General features: G+C 51.6%; 2 protein-coding genes across 8 annotated transcripts in view; one reads left to right on the plus strand and one right to left on the minus strand.

Annotated features, from left to right (window-relative positions):
- Positions 1–7493, plus strand: part of ATG7 (autophagy related 7) — a 243768-nt gene extending 236275 nt beyond the window's left edge. For both annotated transcript variants that reach the window (XM_032327289.1, XM_032327300.1), the window contains one exon: positions 5802–7493. Coding sequence is in view for 1 of the 2 variants with exons in the window: in XM_032327300.1 (XP_032183191.1) it covers positions 5802–5834 (33 nt within the window). In the remaining variant the exon portion in view is untranslated. The remainder of the gene's footprint in view (positions 1–5801) is intronic.
- A 489-nt stretch (positions 7494–7982) lies between these two features.
- Positions 7983–20234, minus strand: part of VGLL4 (vestigial like family member 4) — a 158051-nt gene continuing 145799 nt past the window's right edge. For 5 of the 6 annotated variants that reach the window (XM_032327374.1, XM_032327397.1, XM_032327379.1 and 2 more), the window contains 3 exons: positions 15318–15540; positions 10208–10331; positions 7983–9759 (listed from right to left, as the gene is read on the minus strand). In XM_032327374.1, the coding sequence (XP_032183265.1) occupies positions 9488–9759; positions 10208–10331; positions 15318–15540 (619 nt within the window). In that variant the 3' untranslated portion in view covers positions 7983–9487. Of the gene's footprint in view, positions 9760–10207; positions 10332–15317; positions 15541–19368; positions 19504–20234 lie in introns of those variants that run through there. The other variant, XM_032327405.1, reaches the window with a different exon arrangement.

The raw sequence follows: 20234 nt of genomic DNA on the forward strand, positions 1-20234 counted from the left end.
AGATGTTCTTATTTTCTCTTCCATCTCACACCAAAGGTGGCTTGCCACAGACACTTGCATTTTTCTTTCCCTCACTAAGGAGATCCTGGAAATGGCGCCCTACTCTTCACTGAGCTTCCTCGCTGTATTTTAGGGCCACAGCCCTGATGTGGCTGTGAGCAAACAGCTTAGCCAGCAATTCCCCTGTTGGCGGCCCCTCGGGCTATTGCCAGTTTTTGCCTATAACGACCCATGCACAGTGAATCATATCCTGTTGTATTTGTGAAGGTGTAGCCCTAGGACAGACTAAAATCAGCCTGCTGGGTCAGAATCCAAGACGAGGAGTTCTGTCGGAGAGTGCCGGTTGCCTCCGTAGGGCCCTGGTGCTGTTTGTGTCCCATCAGCTTCCACCCAGAGGGCTGCTTTCCCACAGGTTCACAAATACAATGAATGAATGTATTTTCGAGCTTTGGGATTTGTGCCCATCTGATAGGTGAGAAAATGCTCTGTGCAGCTTTTAACTTTTTTATTAAGATTTTCTTATTTATTTATTTTAGAGAGAGAGCGTGCACTCGCGAGTGCAGTGGGAAGGGCAATGGGGGAGGGAGAGAACATCAAGCAGACTCCGTGCTAAACAGGGAGCCCAACTCAAGGCTCGATCCCACGACCCTGAGATCATGACCCGAGCTGAAATCAAGAGTCAGATGTTCAACCAACTGAGCCACCCAGGTGCCCCTGTTCTGTGAAGCTTTAAAAAAATCAACTTTACTAAGGTATAATTTGTGTAAAATGAGACACCATCTAAAGTGCATCGGTTGGTGAGTTATCTACCTTCTGTCATCACTGATTAGTTTTGCCACGTCTACAATTTTACATAAATGGATCCAGAGTGTATGTAGTTCTTTGTGTCGGACTTTTTTGACTCAGCACAATGGCTCTGAGACGCGTACGTGTTGCTGCACGCATTCGTGGTCCGTTCCTCTGATGGTGAGTAGTCCCCATTGTGAGGTGATACCGCTCTTTGTTTCTCTTTGCTGCCATTGGCCATTTGGGTTGAGTCCAGTTTGTGCCTCTTATGAATAGAGCTGCTGTGAACACACTTGCACAAGTCTTTTTGTGGACATGTGTTTTCATGCCTTTGGGGTAGAGAGGAGTAAAATGGCTGCATCATATTATAGGTTTAACTTTAGAAGTCAACAGCCTTATTCTCAAGTGGTTAGGCCAGTTTCCCTCCTGCTCACCACAGTACGGGAGCTCCTGGTGCTGCACACGCTCACAGACCTTTGGTACTACAGGCCGTTTTCATTTTGGCAGTTCTAGAAGGTACAGCGTGGTGGTCTCTTTGTGGTTTGCATTTCCCTGAGGACTAAGGATGCTGAGCACCTGCCCAGGTTCTTACTGACCATTATATTTCCTTTCTTGTGAGGTGTCTACATCTTTTGTCAATTAACAACAATAAGGTTGCCTGTCTCTGTATTATTGAACATAGGAGTTCTTTGTATATTCTGGCTACAAGTCCTTTTTATGTACACTGTGAATATTTTCTTCTAGTCTCTGGTCTGCCTTTGCATTTACATAGTGGTATCTTTTAGAAAGCAGAAGTTTTGATTTTTGTGAAGAGTCAGTATTTTTTTTTCTTCTGAGTATTCTTTGTGTCCTAAGAAATTTTAGCATTTCTTTTATTCTGAACAACTGAGCCCCTTTTCTTAGGTTTAAGGGCTGTTTGCCTATCTTTTTCTGGGGACTGTCCATGTATTCTACTTAAAATAGAGTTCTTTTATTGCTCTTTCTCTTCTTGATTTGTAAGAGCTATTTGCATATTAGGGAGATTAGCCTTTTATGGGCTGAAGTGGTATTTTCTCCCACTTTGTTCTCTTTCCAACTTTGCATGTAGCTTTTCTGTGCAAAATTGCACACATGTGTTTTCACATAATCCATTGTATCTGTTTTATTGCTTATAGATTTAAGGCCATAGGCTCCTCACTCCCAGGTTATAAAGGAATTCACTGATGTTTGTTTTGTATAGTTTCACTGTCGTACATTTAGATCAGTTCCATTTGGAGTGGATTCCAATGTACAGTGAAGCATGGAATCAATTTTATCTTTTTGCAAATGACTGTCCAGCTGTCCCCATATCATCTATTAAAAAGTCGTCTTTTTCTAATGACTTGTGATCACCTTATCTTTAAGATACTAAGTTTCCATATGTACTTGGATGTTCTCTTCTGTTGTCTCTGGACTCAGGTCTTGCCATGGGCCCATCTGTCTGTTGCCATGGTGATGCAATCCTCTTCTAAGTTGTTGGCTTTATGACCTGCTTGAACATAGAGCAAGGGAACCTCCTTAGCGTTTTTCTTCACCAAAGTTTTCCTAGACATCTTTGCTTATTTATTTTTCCCCCATAAACCTTAGAACCAGCTTGTCTAGCTCCAGAAAAGATACTTGTTGATTTTTTTCAAGTGGAGATTGTGGTAAATCTCTGTATGGATTTGGGTGAACCTGACCCGTTTCTTGCTGCTGAGTCTCCCTGAGTTCACACGGGAGAACTTTCTCCGTTGGTTCCAGTGTGCTTTTCATAAGGCCCTGGCGAGGACCGCTGTGGGGCTGAGCTGACGGGTTTTTTTCATTTGAATGTTATACATTTCATGTAGGTTTATTCCCTAGGAATTTGTTTTTCATCACTCTTATGATGGGTTCTTCTCTCTCACTGTTTTCCAACTGGCTGCCGTTTGCATATATGAAGGTAGACTTGTTGCTGGTCATCTTATACCTTGCTATCTTCTGAATATTGTCTTTATTCATCTCTTGAATTTTCTGGGTGTACTTGCATATCATCTGCAAAAAGAGATCATTTATCTCTTCCTTAGGGTATGAACATTTTAAAGCTTTGTGTTATATTTTGCCAAATCTCTTCTTTTGAAAAATATGGTACCAATTTATGTTCCTGCTGGAAGTGTTTTGCCACTCCCTTGCCAGCACTGAGTATCAACATTTTTAAAATCTTTGCCAGTTTTAATACAACCTTCATTCATTACAAAGACGACATTCATGGGGTCCCTTGTCCATCAGGCGCTTTGAGGGAGGCTAAGGTCACAGCATTCCTTCCCACCCCCAAGGCCTTATTCTAGGGTGAGATGACACTAAAGTTTGTTTTTTTCTCCTCCAGCTTTACTGAAGAATAACTGACAAATATGTGTACAAATTTAGGTTTTACAAAGTACTGATTTAATATACATTATGAAATGATTGACACCATGAGATTAATTACCATATCCATCCCCTCACATGGTTAGTGTGTGTGCATTGAGAACACTTAAGATCTATTCTCTAGGCAAATTTCAAGTATATAGTATTTTTAAGTGTAATCACCATGTGTACATAAGATCTCCAGAACATACTCCTCTTACAACTGAAGGTTTGTACCCTTTGGCCAACATCTCATTTTCCCCAGTTCCTAGCAACCACCCATCTGCTCTCTGGTTCTCTGAGTTCAGCATTTTTAGATTCTACCTATAAATGAGTTCATATGGTTGTTGTTGAGGCTCAAGCTTCTGGAAGCTTACAATTAAGACTGCTACCTTCCTGGACCCAGCCTATGGGAAAAGGACTGGCTGCCCTAGTGGAGGAACCCATCTCGGGCCCAGAGAACTCTTTCTCGAAAATCCCTGAGCAGTTATAAAAAGTCCATTACCCGCCACCCCTTCTGTAGAGCCCTGTCATAGTAAGCCCTTGGAGTGCCTAACTTGATTCCCTGCACAACCTGGGTGATGCCAGGAGCAAGGGGCAGAGCCAGTACCCCTCCCAACCCTCCTCCCACTATGTGCAAACGCAGGGCCTGGTGCTGAGGACCCTTCCCCATCAATAAGATGAAGTACAACAGATGGAGCCTCTGGAGCTCTTGCTTTTCCATTGTGCCCTTCCCTGGACCCAACTCCCCCAGCCCCCAATGTCCTTTAAAAAACCCCATCCATTCACAGAGGGCACTGCTTGTTGACATAGATGGCCCAGGCCCTGGCTGGCATCCCTCTCATCCCCAACAGGTTTTAGCACCCCCCACACCAACCGTGGCCCCCTCCTTCATGCAGCCTGTCCCAGGCAGCCTTTGTTGTTCATGTAACCTTTGCCCACACACCTGTGCTCCCAGCTCTGTACCTGACTCGCTCTGCGATCCCAGGCGAGCATCTTACCTCTCTGAATTTGTCTCCCTCTGCACCTCCCGAGCTGTGCTGGAGTAAGGGAGGGCAAATTTGCATCAGTTCTGTGCAGCCATAGCCCAGGGGGCCCCCTCCACCAGGGGCTCCACCAGTGTGTGTTTACTGGATGTCAGAGTGAAGGAAGAGATGAGCCCCAGCAGTACAGCCCTCTGGGAGCTGATTCTGCACCCAGGTGGTCTGGACCAGGGGATACTCACATCCAGGGGCTCCAAAGGGCAGCCTCTGCTTGGGCTACAGCCACTCCATCCCATCCCCCATCAAACCCCATCTGAGGGTCTAGGCCCTGGAGTCTATTTCAAGCCATGCCCTGGAGCAGCTTGGTGGGCAGCTGGGCCCCAAGTACGGCAGGACTGGCCTGATCTCACTCTGGTCACTGGACCCCAGCCCAGGCTCCTCCCCACCCCGTCCCTGCTCCTACAGGCATCTGGATCTTTGCTGGTGTATCTTGGGGACAGTAGGTGTATGTAGAAAGGGGGTATGGGTGTGCAGCCCAGGCAGCTGGGACCTCAGGATAAAGGAAATTTCCTTCTCTCTGTATTTATTTTCCACATCCTTGACTTTGAAAGCCAAGCTGGTGTTGATATTTACCTTGGCCGGGCCTCCCCATCTCCCTGGGCCAGCCTCATGTAAACATCATGTCCCTTCTCTCAGCTCTGCTAGGGTTGAGGTGGCCTTTTGCAACCAGTTCTAGGAATTTTGAAAGTTTGAAGGCTTAAGTTCAGAGACCAGCCCCCTAGGGAGCCCAGGGTGCGAGGAGCCCCAGGGGCCGCTGTACTGGCCTCCGGTTCCCTCCCATTCCCTCTCAGGGATCCGAGCAGATGGCAGCAGAGAAAGAGGCAGTTGGGCAGGGCCTCCTCACTCCTCTTAACAGCGGTGATGCTGTGAGAGCCCCACTGTCCCCTTATTCATGCTGCCCCCTGAAGGTTGGCCCCCAAAGTTTTGGGCTCCCCAAAGACACACAGGGACAGAGGCAGGACCTGGCTGTCTCCCCTGGGACTGGTGGGCAGAGAGCTGATTCCCAAGGGCCAGCCATCAGTCCTGGTCCAGGTGGGCCATCTGTAGTGCATTTGGCACCTGGACCACAGCTGACGCGCTGCCCCGGGGGTGGGAGGCTGCTGAGGTGGGTAGCGTGTGCACAGGCATGTGGGGCCTCCTCTGAGCAAGTACACAGGCCAGAGTCCCGGCCCCAGGGGACCATGAGGAGACAGGATTACTTGGATTAATTTGAGAGGATGACGGGACAGGGGTCGGTGCGGCAGAAAAAAAAAGCGGGGCAGTGATGGCGCTGTGTGGTGGGCATTGGAGGTGAGGGGCGCTCACAATCCCCATGTGGATCCCAGCACTCCAGCCCCCAGGCTGGCTGCCATTCACTCACTTAGCAGTGAGACCTCAGGCAAAAGACTTCCCTTCTGTGTGATTTGCTTCTGTGTGATTATTCAAGAACTGGGGTGTCTGTCCTTAGCGACAAGGGTGTTGTGAAGCACGCGGTGTGTCGTCTTCAAGTGGGAGCGGTCATTCTTAGCTTGCTCACACACCAATAGATTTGAGGCCACATCAGTGGGCACCACCGGCCATCTGGACACTGAATGTCTCCCCTTCTCCACACAGATCTGGGACATGAGCGACGATGAGACCGTATGACGTGGCCCACCCTCGCCGCCTGCTGAGAAACCCTTGGGTCACTAGAGCGGGACTGCTGCCCCCAGGACCGGTGATTCTGGGCCCTGTGCCCTCCCAACCTTTGTGGTCTCCTCCTCTGCATACCTTGAGGACCAGGGCCCCCGCTTCGCTGCCCAGGAGCATCTGGCGTTCTCCATTTCTTATGACTCATGATCCTACCAGTTCTGAGCTGAATAATAACCTTGGCTTTGGCATTGCCCTTGATCTGGGACTTCGTTCCCTCCACGAGTTTTTTTTTTTTCTTGTTGTCAAATGTTTGATAGTCAAAACTCCCGGGATCCCACCAGCTTGGCCCCCATAGGGCGTTAGTAAGGACGGGGAACAGTGAGCCCAACACATGCCAAATGCGGGGCAGATAAGAGTCCCTGGGCTATTCTACAAACCCCAGAGAGGGGCCTCTGGGTACCAGTGAGGGCGGAGATCCTTATAAACTTTGTCAGCCTGGCCTGCTGGAGAGGGAGGGCTGTCCGGGACAGAAGGGCCCGCACCTATCCCAGTGAACCCAGAACTCCAGTCTAGAGTCTGCTACCCAGACGGTTCCTCCACCTCCTGGCCTATCCTCAGCTGTGGGCAAAACACCTGTGCCGCCCTGCCTCCCTGCTCAGGAGAGGAACAAAGTTGCTGCTGCTGCCTTAAACTGGTGGAAGGGCCACAACCTAGTAGTGGCCTGGGTGGGCGCCCCACCTGCCCCAGAGGAGGCCTCACATCCCCAGAGCCCACTCCTCTATGGCCAAGGGAAGGAGACGCCTTCCCTCAAGGCCCTCCTCAGTGGTACTCAGAGGGCCCTGACTGCAGTATTTGGTGGCCATCCGTGACACCCAGAGCGGCACCTAAGGACTCGGTGGGGATGGGGGACAATCTCTCCCCAACTGTGATCCTGGGGTGTTTTCTTCTGTCTCAGGCCTGGGACCCAAGTCAACAGTGAGTCTGAAGGCTGACTCTGAGAAAGGTGGGGTTTCTGCAGGTCAGGTCGTGAATGGGGCTTCTTGGGGAGTTGGAGCTACAGACGATGTCTGCCCGCCTGCCTGGGGCAGAGGGGGCACCTTTGGATGCAGGTGCATGCAAGCCCGCTGTGCCGTTCCCCGGCCCGTTGGTCACACGCACAGCCTGTGGTTTAAGAGCACTTTATTATTGTTCTTAAGGCTACTTTTAAGTACAAAAAAAAGATGGCCTGCCAAACCTTTTTTTTTCTTCTTCTTCCAGGAAAAACAGGCCACAGAGAATGGTATATTACAGATTTACAAACATGGAGAGAGAACGGTCAGAACGCACTGCGACGGCGTGGCTCTGTGAAGAACTCACTGTGCTCCTCCTGAGGCCAGGGAGTGTGTCCTTTCCCAGTGAAATGTTTGGTTTTCTGCTTCCCTGTGTGCCCGGGGCCCCTCCAGGGGCCCGCCTATCCCAGATAGGTCAGTGCCGGGCGCCGACAGGCCGCTGCCCGAGGAGCCCGCCCTTCCCAGAGCCCGCCAGCGGCGGCTGCTTTCCCGCCACAGCGCTCAGTAGCCTGGAGCAATAACAAACTAGTGGCTATTAAGGCAGATGCAGTGTTCTCATAGAGTAACTGTGTTCCTGCACTTTTACAGACAAATCTACGACAAAAAAAAAAAAAAAAAAAAAAAAGATCAACTTTTTTTTCCAAACAAAAAAAATATGAATGATTACAATGGGAAAGGGGAAATTAAATAGCTACATATCATTAACAAATTAATTGTTCTTCAAAAAATACCTACAAATTTCTCTGTACATTCTTTACGCACAGCGTAATGATGGTCTTAAAGTTACCTATATAAAAAAAGTGTTCTCACCGATTTTTCCTACAGAAAATATAGGGGCCCGAATGCGAAAGCCTGGAAGCCCAGTTACGTGGGGGTGAAATGTGTGCAGGGGCAAGAGGAGAAGGGCTTTTCTTCTGCCTGTGGAAACACCTGCAGCCACCCTGGGACCACAAGAGCCGATCTGCTGACCTTTTTGCCCAGTGACAATTTTTACAATTAACCAGCTAACCTGTGTTTTTCTTATACAGAAAACCAGCCTCGAGGGCTCCCGGGCGTCCACAGTGCCTCACAGGGGAGGCGGGCGCACCTATTGTCACCTGGCCAGGCAACTTTTTAAGCCCTCTGGTGGCCTTCTAGAGGCTGGAACAGGGCGGGGGGTGGGGTGGGGGTGGGATAGAAATGTACATTTACCAAAAAGAGGAGCAGCTGTTGAACATCCACAGCTGTGTCCGTCATGCTTTCTTCTTTGCCTAATTTCTAGTTAGTAGCTATTACTCTAGCAAACGATAATAAATGCAGTGATAACTGTATAAAGTCAGAGGAATGTATACTGCCTTGGCCCCAGCGTACGAGGAAGCACACAAAATACCATATCACAGATTGTCAGTAATCTGCTGTTCAGCCAAGAGGGTTGAAAGGGAGCAGTTTCTGCATGGAGGGAAGCTGGAAAACACAAACCCCAACTCCCCTGGTAGCTAGTAATAAGCAGACAGGGATGCAAAAAATAAACGTCAGCTGGCAGCAAAAACCTCCAGCATCCTACATGGCGGCTGACCCACGACTGGCCTGCCCGTCTCCAGGGCCTGCCAGCCCCACACGACTCAGGAGTAATGTGAATATCAAACAAATCTCAGAGTACAACTGTACCAGCAGTAAGTATATCTAGGACTGTAAATGACAAAAATAAACTAATTCTGAAAAGAAGCTAGTAAGTATTAAGGTTCTTGTTTACTATATCTATACAATTAATAGAAACCAGCTATTTTTCTCCATTAAAACATGCATCACGTTGAAAGCACTACAGAATCCTCCAACCTCAGCTCTAGTCTAACAAACTGCAGTGTTTAGGAAAGGGAGAATGCCCGTGATTGGTAGAGTCTGCAGTCCAGTTGCAAGCACCTGAAATCTAGAGAGAAAGACCTATAACCTGTATGAGACTTCCCCTTCCAAAGCTGTTTTGTCTAAATTTAAAAAAACAAACAACACACAAATGGTCAGAAATGTCATCCTTAAACCCTTTGTTTTTCAGCAGTTTGCCCTCAGAGTACTAGCATCTCACAGAAAGCTGTCAGGCAGGCAACTTTAGCCCTCCTCCAATAGTGCAAATCAGACGCGACAGTTCTCTGTTCTCTTCAAGTAGACGCACGCACGCAGACGCACTCACATGCGGCCCGGACCAAACACGCAATGGAAGCGAAGCCACACACACACCCCGGTCTCGAGAAGCAAATTGAAAAGCACGAAGCATCTGGGTCACCAACGTCATGGCTTGTGACTGAGAAAGCGTGCGCCGTGGAGTCCTGGCCCCCGACGGGGCAGCAGACCTGCATCAGAGGTTTCTTTGGTAACTGAGGCAGGAAGGCAGGACGCTAGGTTAGATGGTCCACGGGCAGCTCCCGGTATCGAGTTTGAGGGCCCCCGGGTATTAAACCAAGCAAGTACAAAAACAGAACAAAAATCCAACGACATGGTTTTTGCGAATAAACCATCCCTTCCCTACCCTTCCCCCTACCCCACCCAATTTTTTTTTTGTTGTTTTTGTGTTTTTTTTAAGCACTGACTGTTCAAAGCTCAGGCAAACCATGCAGATTGACATCTTGTTTGAGGGTGGCACTCCCTTCATGAGACCACAGAGGGGGAGTGACTGTGGCTGACCATGTGCGCGGAGGGGCTGGCCGGCTGGCCCCTGCGCGAGGCTGACTCAGGGCTGCTGGACGCGCCATCCTTGGCTGCCTTGATCTGAAGCCACGTATCGCCCAGGGCCTTGGCAAAGTGGTCGTCCACGGAGCCTGTGATGGACACTGAGTTGGGCGCTGGCTCAGGCTCCTTGTAGTTCTTGCCCAGGCTCCTGCGGAAGTGCTCCTCCACCACGGGGTCGCAGGTGGTGGTGGCTGTAGGGAAGGGGGACAGCGGTTAGTGAGGTCTCTGGGGACAAAGGGCCCGTCCCCACCTGCCCTGGCTTGGCACTTGGCCAGATCTCTCTTCTGAACCTGTAACATGGCAGCATGCCCACCTGAACTAAGGATGAGTTCAGAGAGAAAACCTGGCCTTGATAATGGTAGATCTGGTCCCACTACAGCTTCTTCCCCGGAGGTTTCTTCCCTCTGTCCCACTCAAGCCAGACACAATGCTGGGCGCATGTGTGCTCAAAACAAAACAAACAAACAAACAAAAACCCCAACACAAAACACTTTTTCAACCTCAATAAAAATACAAGCTCCAGAGGCCACTTGTTCTGTCCACAGCAATGTAGAAAGAATGCAAACACTCCACTTGAATCCTGTCCAAGGAGGAAGCCCGAGCCCCCACCCCAGCCGCCCCATGTGCAGGGTGACTTACAGCTCGGGGCCCTCCGGTAGCTTGCTGGCCCGGCCGCCACACAGCCGCTGTGCGCAATGGGGCAGTGGGAGAGGTTGCAGTTGCGGGTGCTGGCCGAGGCGCACGTGATCACCGAAGGCCGGTTCTGGGGAGAAGAGGAGGCTGCTGTCAGCTCTGGCTTGGGAGGTCAGATAAGGAGCAGTGGTGCTCAGCCCTGCTGATGACCGCAGTCCTTATACACTTGCCACAGCTGGGACGCAGAACAAGTCTCTGTCCCTCTATCACCACGGAGAGCACTCATCCTGCCTGCAAGGAGCCAAGGGCCACTGTCCTCTGGGCCATCAGGTCCCTGTCCTCTGGGCAAGGCTACTCTGAGGTGCGCCTGTCCTGCAGCCCCTCCTGACAAGAGGCAAAGGCAAGGCTGGCCTGTCTGCCACCTCCAACTGTGAAACCAAGTGAACTTGCTAAGCTACAGCAAAATCAGAGTGAGTGGGCCTCTGTGGGTGCATGAGAAGGCTCCACAGCTCCTGCCATCAAGTCCCCAGGGCAACCCAGTCCCTGCCCTTCTCAGCGTGTGCCCTATAGCCCAAGGGCTTCTAGGAACCCTCCCAGTACCCTCCCAACATACTCCCAGTTTTTGCTTAAACTAAAGACAGCTCAAGTTGGTTTCTATTATGACCACACAAATCCTGATGGAGATGGAAATGCAGGAAGTCCATCCAAGTATGAATTTAAATGCACCCCAGCCCAAATTGCTCTACAGACATTCTCTCCTTCCCCACGACCACCTCCCCATTTAGCAAGTTAATCATGCCTTCCAAGTGCACCAGGAAGACCCCAGCACCTGGCTCCGCTAGCCCACGCACACTTCAGAGCAACAACCAGGAAGCATTTCTGGAGCCCCAGACCTTGGCACAGTATCCAGGACAGAAAATAGCTCCCTCAGGTTCCATCCAGGAAAGAGCTCTCCTGACAGTACTGAAGACAAGATAGAAGAGGATATGCCCGAAGTTCCAAAAAAAGTAGAGGGGAGCTGATGGAAGGGCTCCTCAGAGAGCCATCAGGGCTTCTCTACCCCTGGCCTTTGAAGAGTTCAATCAGTAGCCAGGGTAAAGACAAAAAGGCTTGCACAGCAAACCTTCCCACGATGGGAAATGAACAGGAGTGAAAAACATGTTCTGTGATAAAGATCTGGACCTGTAAGGATGGGCCAGGACGTGCCTGAGTCTAACACAAAATTACTCACATCCAAGATGGGGGAAGGCATGGCTCGGCAGCAGCATGGAAAGGAAAAATGGAAGTTTCAATACTACCTCAACACATCAGCCACAGGCATGGAGTTTGAGCCATCGCAGCACGGACAAAAGTGGTGCAGACAGAACATGACTTTGAGTCCAGGTCCACTCCCCCTTCATGTGGCAGCAACCTTCACCCTCTTCCCCTCCGTTTCTCCATGTATGAGACAAGAAGAGTGGCAGCTGAAGAGGGCGTTGGAGGACCACCTGAGGTGAGAGTTTGGGGCCAAGCCTTGGTGGCAGGAGCCCTGCCCTGCAGGGGCTGGTCTTACTGTCCCTGGAGGGTAGCCTGCAGCCTGAAGTCCACCTTCTGAAGGTTCTTTTTAACCCTGAGCCTGTGATCTCCCTGGTTCCCCTCTCGTAGAATGTGCCCTCCATCCATGAGACAGGGCTGAGGCAGCCATGTCCATAAGTGACCTTGCCCCACTGGCCACGCTGGAAATCGGACCCAGGCTTGGGGCCAACTACTAAGCCAGACTAAGTAAGAGATTCAGGTTGACCTCAGGAGTCATGGGATGGTCATACCAGAATGGCTGTGCAGGTTAAGAAGCAGAGAGAGGAAAAAAAAGAGAAGAGAATGTGGAGACTGGACCAGCACAGAGCCGGGGAGGGAGAATGTGGCTTCCTCACCAGCTCTCAGAGGCAAGGGCTGGCCCTTCCTTCCTGATCCTGCCATACCCATGACCCTGGGCTCCAGGAGACGCCGCAGGTCCTCCCAATAAAACTCCCTTCCTTTTGTGCTTACGTCAGCTCAGACTGGTTTTTGTTCCTCGCAACCAGAGTCCTGGCTGATGCAAATGTCGCCAAGTGGGGTCATGTTTTGGGGAAGGGGTCATGGAAGGTGAAGAAAGGTAAAGTGTAGGAGAACAAATTTGGGGAAGCTCCGAATAAAGCTATAAGAATCAAGTCAATGTCCACTCTGGAGCAGAAGGTGGCCCCTGAGCAGGGCCCAGCAAGACAGAACCACCGGTGAACATGTGGCCACCAAGAAGACATTTCAATCTCACTCCTAGTAGCAGCAGATCATCTCCAGGACCCCTCCCGGCTGGAGATGAAGGAGTGCAGGCCTCTGGCTGAGTGCAGGCCAGGCCTTTGGCACCCACACACCCACCTGGAACAGGCCTCTGCCTCCAGATGCTGAATGCAGTGAGGCCTCGTGACCCAAACTCCTCCCCACACACCCTCATTTTCCAGATGGGGAAAACGGAGGCCAGAAATGAGTAACCTGCTGGAGCTTCCCCAGCCACCCTGAGGCAGGGCCAGGCCCAGACGGTCACTCACACTCCCTCAGCCCTCGCCCCACCCGCTCTGGCTGTGCCCAGAGTTGGGCTGCCCTCGGGGGGGGGGGGGGAGAGCATCCGGAAGAGAACCATCCTACTATTCACTGTCCCCGGGGGCTTGTTCATATGTAACTTTAGCCTGCATCTCCTCATTGGCCCATTCTCGTGGGCTCTTCCGCAGCTTTCTTGAGGCCACACTCTCCCCTCTGAGCCACCATCACAGAAACATGCAGTGGGGTGACACTTTCAGCAGGCTCCCCACACATGCCTCTCTGGGAACTTTCCTATCCCAGTTCCCAGAGATCTGAGTCACAGTTTCCAGCCAAGAAAGGCAGGCTTCCACTGCCTGCCCACCACCCGGAGCGTGTCGTTGCTCCAGGAAGCCCTGTCCGCGTCACTGCCCTGGCTCCAAACTGCGCGGTGGCAGGCCCCCTTCCCCAATGGAGCCACCCTGACAGCTCACAAATAAAACCCAACCCCGGACATGGGTGGATGCTGCCGAGCTGCCCACTGCTGTGTGGCCAACAGAACTCAGGAACCATCCAAAAGGAAGCTCAGGCCCCAGTGACCATCCAGGCCACACCATGCTGGCATAGGAAGGAGCTCGATGAATGGTCACCAGGTGCACAAAACACATGCTGACCCGCAGCCACGGGGCGAGGGGGGGGGGGGGGGGCGCAAGCTGATAACCTCTGCTTCACCACCAACCCCAACCTTGAATTAAAGTTTAGGTCTGGGCCACCATGTCAGGAAAGCCAAAGCCACTATACCCAGGAGAGCTGTGAACTTATTCTACCGCTACTGACTTTGTTTTCCAGCCAGGAATCACCCAAGATCTCAGGTTCTCAGTCCCAGAAAACACGTTCAACAGCCCCACAGCTCATCTGACGGGTCAGGGACCCTCTTGCTGGACTGGGCAGCCGGGCACACTTTATAGACGGATCGGGGAGACCCTGGTTAAAAGAGCCAGGTCACTCCGTCCAGCAGCACACTTCTCACACAGCAAATATGACCAGAAGCAACCAGAAGACCCTCAAAAATCACAGAAACCCGTTCCAAAGCTTCAGACATAGCTGTTCTGGGCAGAGACAGTTCCAGGGGTTCTGGGGAGCTTCTTACCCAAGCCATGGGCTTAGAGGCTGAACTTCCCCGTGGAGTCCCACCCCCTACACACACGGACACATCAAGGGACTCTCTATGGCACTGGCCACAGCCAGAGGGCTCAGTTCCCTGATCCTAGAAACCAAGTCTCTGATACTTAAACCACCTCTCCTGTGGTCCGAGTGCAGCCCCCTCTGCACACACCCACCTCCCGGACCGGACTGCGAGCTCCTTCCAGGCTGGACCTGTATCCTACATGCGTGTCTCTGTGTCTCCAGGGCTTTGCGAAGCCCTGGGGCACAGTCCACACTAGTAAGTGTGCAATCTGTGAGTGCAGGAACAAGTCTGCCTGAGCTGCTATCAGAGTAAGCGGCCATCTGCTGCCACATTAGTAGCTGAAGTACTACAGTCACTTGATAACAGACTCGTCGAGACTGAAATGGTCAGTGCCTCTAGCTTACTTGACCAGCTTCTACATCCTCCCCTTGCACACAGTAGGCGCCTACCAAGTTTTGTTAAATGAATGAATGAAACAAAGGAATTGAGATGTTAGCCTTGCTGGGATACCCAGGCACCAGCACCATCTGTCCCAACGACAGACTGGATCAGAGACAGGCGCTGGGCAGTGCTGGCCGGGCCGAAGAACAGCTGGGGCAGGCACGGGTGCTGTCGTGCGCGGTGGGGTGCTGCAGGGAAGCCGTGGCACGCTCAGCAGCAGAGTCTCCAGCTGCACCCAGCATCTCCTCAGGACATGGCACCTGCCTCGTTCACTGCCCATCAGTTTTCAGCAAACACCAACCGGGGATGTATTGGGCCACAGGCCCCAGAGGTTCACAGAGAAACACCATGGCTTGTGCAGGAATTCCAAACCTTGATGCAAAGGATTTCCCCAGGAGCCCCAATTTTTAAATACTGTTTTTTTTTTAATCAAGCAAACTGTTTATTAAGTAATAATTAATTTCCTTATTTTCCTTTAATAAAAAACAACCCTATCTGCCAATGACAGATTTCTCACCAGCAGGAGCTAAGAACCGCTTTAACCACTGACTGTAGAGGATTCCAACCCAAAGTAAAGGAACCTGACGTTTAACTTTGTCTGTGTGACGTTATAATAGGTAAATGCAGGATTTTCCTTGATCCTCCTAGAAACAGGATTCCCGAGGAAGACTGTTGAAAACCTGAACCGACCCTGCCTTGTGCAAAGACACTAAGCCCCAGAGATGTTAAACGTCTTGTCCAAGACTATCAGTCCTGGGAGGTCAGGCCCAGGCAGGTCTCAGTGGGAATTAAACACAAGGCAGCATTTGGTAAAAGGATCCGTGCTGCTGCCACTCTTCTTTCTAAGCACAGAACCGAGGGTAAGCACCACCTCTCCTGCCACCTCCCTCCTGGCCCTCCATCCTGCACACTCCGCCTGGTCAGCCACCAACGGGAATCCTATGGCCAGAGGCATACCTGCTGCCGCTCCACTGGGGTCAGCGTGGGCGAGATGCCAGCCGGCCTGCTGGCGTCCATGCTGTTCTTGGTCAGAGCGAGGGGCTGCTCCATGCTGAGGCTGGGGAGGGACGTGTACAGGTGGTTGCCGTGCAGGCTCATGGTGGGGGCCACGGCACGCTCGATGGGGCTACGGCTCCGTTCCCGGGGGTCTTTTCGGCAGTCTCCATTGGCAGTCTTGTTCCTGAAAGACAGGAGAGAGCACTCAGATGGGAATACCTGGCATCCCCTGAATGGCGAATGGGACGCCAGCCCTGTGCCAGGCGCTACAAGCTCATTATTTCATTGAATTCTGCTCCGTGCTGGGGATAAATATTTATCATCATTTCCATTTCCTAAGGCTCAGGTCAAACATCTCCCCAGGAAGCTGAGGAGCCCCAGCACTAAACTAGGGTCTGAAGTTGGCTCTGCAGGGCCATCCGAATGAAGGTGGTACCCCTCTGCTCAGCATGCCGCCCCGCGCATGGCTGCGCCTATCAGAGCCCTTGTATGAGAAACTCTATGTGCTAAGAGCCTGGAGAACCAGCCTATGCGCCTGATGCCAGCTTGGTTAGATAAGGATCTGCCATTCAAAAGGATGAAGAGGATGACGACGCAGTCACCAGACACCTCCTACGGGGTGGATCCTGTTCTGGGCCTCCAGCAGCATGAGCTCTCCAGGTCCTCCCAACAGCACCAAGGAGACGCCACAGCGTTCTCCTCTCCAGAGGACAGAACCGAGACTGGGGGGCAGGGGCATGTGGCTGGTAAGGGGTGGTGTCTGCCGTGGCTCCCTGTGTGCAGCTCTACCGTCTGGAACACACCAGCCACAGCAGTTGGCTTCAGCAGAGTCCCAGAGACCTCGGCCACACGTGTAGCACCCAGCAGGTGCCGTGTGAACATGGACGGGCTGCCGACACCAACCCTCCTCACAATCTGAGCGACTGCGGCTCAAGGCAGCATCCTGTGCAGCATCTGTCAGACAATGACTGGCCAGGCACAGCTGATCAAAGCCCAGGAACACCGGGTCGGGCCAGCTCCCTCCTGCCCCATTCTGCAGGGGTTCTTTCTGCCTCTGGTCTCAGCCCCTGCCATCTACCATGTTCTCAGCTGCTGGCACAATCTTATTCTCAGAACAAATAAGAAGTCTTTTAACTAGAAATGTGGCAGATAAAAACTTCAGTGACTTTTCTTTAAGGAATGCAAATTATTCTCAGAGTCCACAAGCAACCATCCTCTTGCCTCAGTACACAATGTTTTATAGCAGAGAAGCCTAGGCTCACACACTAATAAAACCAAAGAAAGCAAAAGTCACAGCCTGCCTCTCTGCCTGAATAAGAAAAGAGGTCAGTTGGAATTTTATACACACGGAGAGGTGCCTGTGTGTGACAGGCATGCCTTCTTCTGTCGTAGGCTCATGTGCATTTGTAGGAAATAAGACAGAGCGATCCCATGTGCCCTTTGCCCTGTTCCCCCCGATGGTGACATCTTGGACAATTACATAGAGTGTCACAGCACACCCAAGCTACAGACACTCAGACAACTGGCCAGCCTGATTCACATGCCCTGCATTACTTGAATATCTCCAGCATGACCTCTTTATAAAGCAGATCAACCCACATCCCACCCTGAGTTACAAATCTCAGTAGCTCAGCACCCCTTCAAGGCCTTTCCCACTCTGGTCCCGACAACTTTTCTATTGTCATGCCCCCAACCATGGTGCCCTGAAGTTACAACCATCTTCCTGCCATTCCTCAAGTAAGATGTGCCACTTTCGGCCTCTAACTGTGTGACCCCCAACACACAAATACACCACTCACTGCTGACCGTGCCTGCTGACCTGCCTTAGCTGCTCTGTTCTCAATCCCTAAGTGCCCCATGCATACCTTTCATAAAAAACCTATCACACCATTAGCAATGTCTTCATCTATGCACTGCCCCCCAACCTCCCTGGGGGCTTCTGCGGACACACCAAGCCCTGTTGCACTTTGTGGTACCTTCCCCGCCCAGCATGCTGCCCTGTGCGGCAGGCCCACAGCGAGCATGAGTGAACACAGAGAAGCAGCACGCAGGTGACCGGGAAGGAAAGGCAGGCACTGTGGTAATGGAACCAAGGACTAGCAAAATCGGGAAATGAGGTCTGAGGAGCCAGCTACAGGGGTGTTGACACCCTATGGATGGGGGACAAGCTTGGATCAATATGCCCATGGGGGCGAAGCAGAAAGAGTACAAGACGTGGCGAGCTCTGTGAGCCCCAAGCTTTGGTCCTGCACATCATCTCTCGGGCAAGCCAGGGAGCCCAGCGTCCTCACCTACCTGTGGTCACAGCAGAATATCCCTCCAAGGGGTTTCAGCAAGGACTGAACAGAAGACAGACACCAACAATCATGCTAGCCCAGTGCAAGTGAGCAAGGGATACAGTGGGACCACATCAGCTCTAAGGTAGGGTAATTCACTGCAGAAGGCACAGTGTTTAATTTATGGGTGGTTTTTCTCCCTCTTACCCTCTGGTTGACTATACAGAATGACTTAAAAGCAATTAGAGAGTACACTGTCAGCCTATTAAGACGGTCATGCAAGAGTATGTCCTGGTCACACAGTTTAAGGCTACACTGCACACACGCCACTGGCAACCCCAGCCACTTTCTTTTCTTTTCTTTTTTTTAAAAATATTTTATTTATTTATTTGACAGAGATCACAAGTAGACAGAGAGGGAGGCAGAGAGAGAGAGAGGGAAGCAGGCTCCCTGCTGAGCAGAGAGCCCAATGCGGGACTCGATCACAGGACGATGAGATCATGACCTGAGCCGAAAGCAGCGGTTTTCGGTTCATTTTCAAAGAACTACAGTACCAAAAAAATACAAAAAACCTTAATTTTGAAACCAGCCCGTTCGTCATCCCATCTTCCTCTGACGATTCAGAAGACACAACAGGCCTTTCCAGGGAGGGCCACAAGGGCTGCGGAAGCATGTAGCTGGGATCAGGCAGTCCCGCTGAGGAAGTCCCCGCAGCCAGCCCACCAGCCTGTCCCACTCGGGATCGACAGGACTTTCTCCAGACGGGTGTTTGTTGCTAAATATACATTTTCTCAGACTAGGAAAAGACGACATCATCACAATACTCATCCTCAGTATCAGGTTTTCTTCTCAATTTGGATAAAATACAATATTTGACGGATCCATAAACTGCTTCCTTGACACAATCTTCTCCCTGCTCCCCACCCACCAAAACGACGTTCCTGGAGGCCACTGAATGAAGAGCAGGCACTCAGGGCACAGACTGGTGGGCTTCTTAGTCCCAATCCACCTCTGTCCGATTCAGACTCCCAGCTTCTCAAGCAATGTTAACCGAGCCCCTATTCTGTGAAGGTTACAGAAAGGAAGACACGGCCTTGCCTTCTTGCAGGTTGGTGAGCCGGCAGGCCAGGCGTGGGCTCCCAAGGGGCAGCTACAGCCCCGCAGTGCCAGCAGGGCCCTGGGTCCGGAGGGGAGGAAGAATGCTGGAGAGTCAGAGGGCAGAGCCGCCCAGGGCTGACAGCAAGGAGCAGTTTTAAGCTCAGGCAGCACCTATCTCCATCCAATGTCAAAGTCACCAGTGCGGACAGAGGGCAGCCCGCATCCCCCAAATCTGACATCCGTGGGGCCCTTCAGTGTCAGCCAAGTACAGTGACAGGTATCAACCCGTCAAGCCTCGGGATGGCCAGATGACGAGGCCTGGGGAATAATAAGCCACATCCCAGGGGAGAAGGACGCCCCAAGGCAACAGGGAACGGTCGAAAGGCATCCAGCTAACAGGGCAGACAGCAAGACAGGCCAGGGCCATACCCACAACCTGCACCCCCAAAGACCTGCTCTGCACCCACCCCGCCCCCAGGATTGGGAGAAGAGAACTTTGGGGAGGCTAACCCAAAAAACAGTCAACTGCAAGCATGACGCAGTAGGGCGTCACGGATCAGGCAAGACACTGACAAACACAAAGAGAAAATGTCTGAAGAACTTGGTGTTCAATTTTAGCAAAATTATACATTACTCACATTTCCAGCTCATTTTCCTGGTTCCCAGAGCTTAAAGACAAACATTGTTTTCCACGTTTCCCCCCTCCTCCAGTGAATCATAGCCCAGGCTCCCCAGCTTCCCAGAGAATCATGTGCTCTCACTGACAGCAGACAGACCACACGCTTTCCGCCCAGGAGATCCAAGTCGCCCCCGTTCTAGTTAAAGGCAAAGTCTGCTCATGAAAAACCAACTGCAGGCCCGTCGGGGCCCAGAGGCCTCCCAGGTGCCTCGCCGCCACCGAGGCCAGGCAGCTGACTCTGCAGCACGCCGGCCGCTCGCTGGGAACATGCACTCCCCCTGGGGCAGCACCCCACTGCCAATGTTCAAGGAGAGGAAGCAGAAAGGGGGACAAATGTGGGGAGGTGGTAAAAAGGAAGATGTCTATTCCACGTTCTTCCAGGACCAAGTGTTCCAGGGAATGGACAGCGTATGCCCCTCTGCCCTCTCTGAGTTGAGAAGCCAAGTGTCCACTGGGTCTGGGGAAAAGTGCAGTGAGATGGCAAAAGAATCCCTCCACCACACGCAGAAAGGGCACTGTGTGCATCTGTGTTCTCATTAGAATGAGGTTTTCCTGCCCTTAGACAAACAGGAGCTCGAAGTTGAAACCAAACCCTTGGAAAGGATCACTTGACATTCTGGGGCCTTAGCTGAATTCCATGAACTACTGACGGCTATTAAATAAACCAACATGAGCCTGAATTCTTCTAGCAGGGGAGAGGCAATGGGTAGAAGACATTTTAGTTGGTGCTTTCAAGGGCATATTCTGGGCCCCGGGGGGCCGCCGTGGCTGCGGGTCTCTCAGCCCAGGTGAATGAGGCAGGGCCTAGCCAGCCCCTGCAGGAGC

This window comes from Mustela erminea, chromosome 1 (assembly GCF_009829155.1).
Source record: "Mustela erminea isolate mMusErm1 chromosome 1, mMusErm1.Pri, whole genome shotgun sequence".
NCBI lineage: Eukaryota > Metazoa > Chordata > Mammalia > Carnivora > Mustelidae > Mustela > Mustela erminea.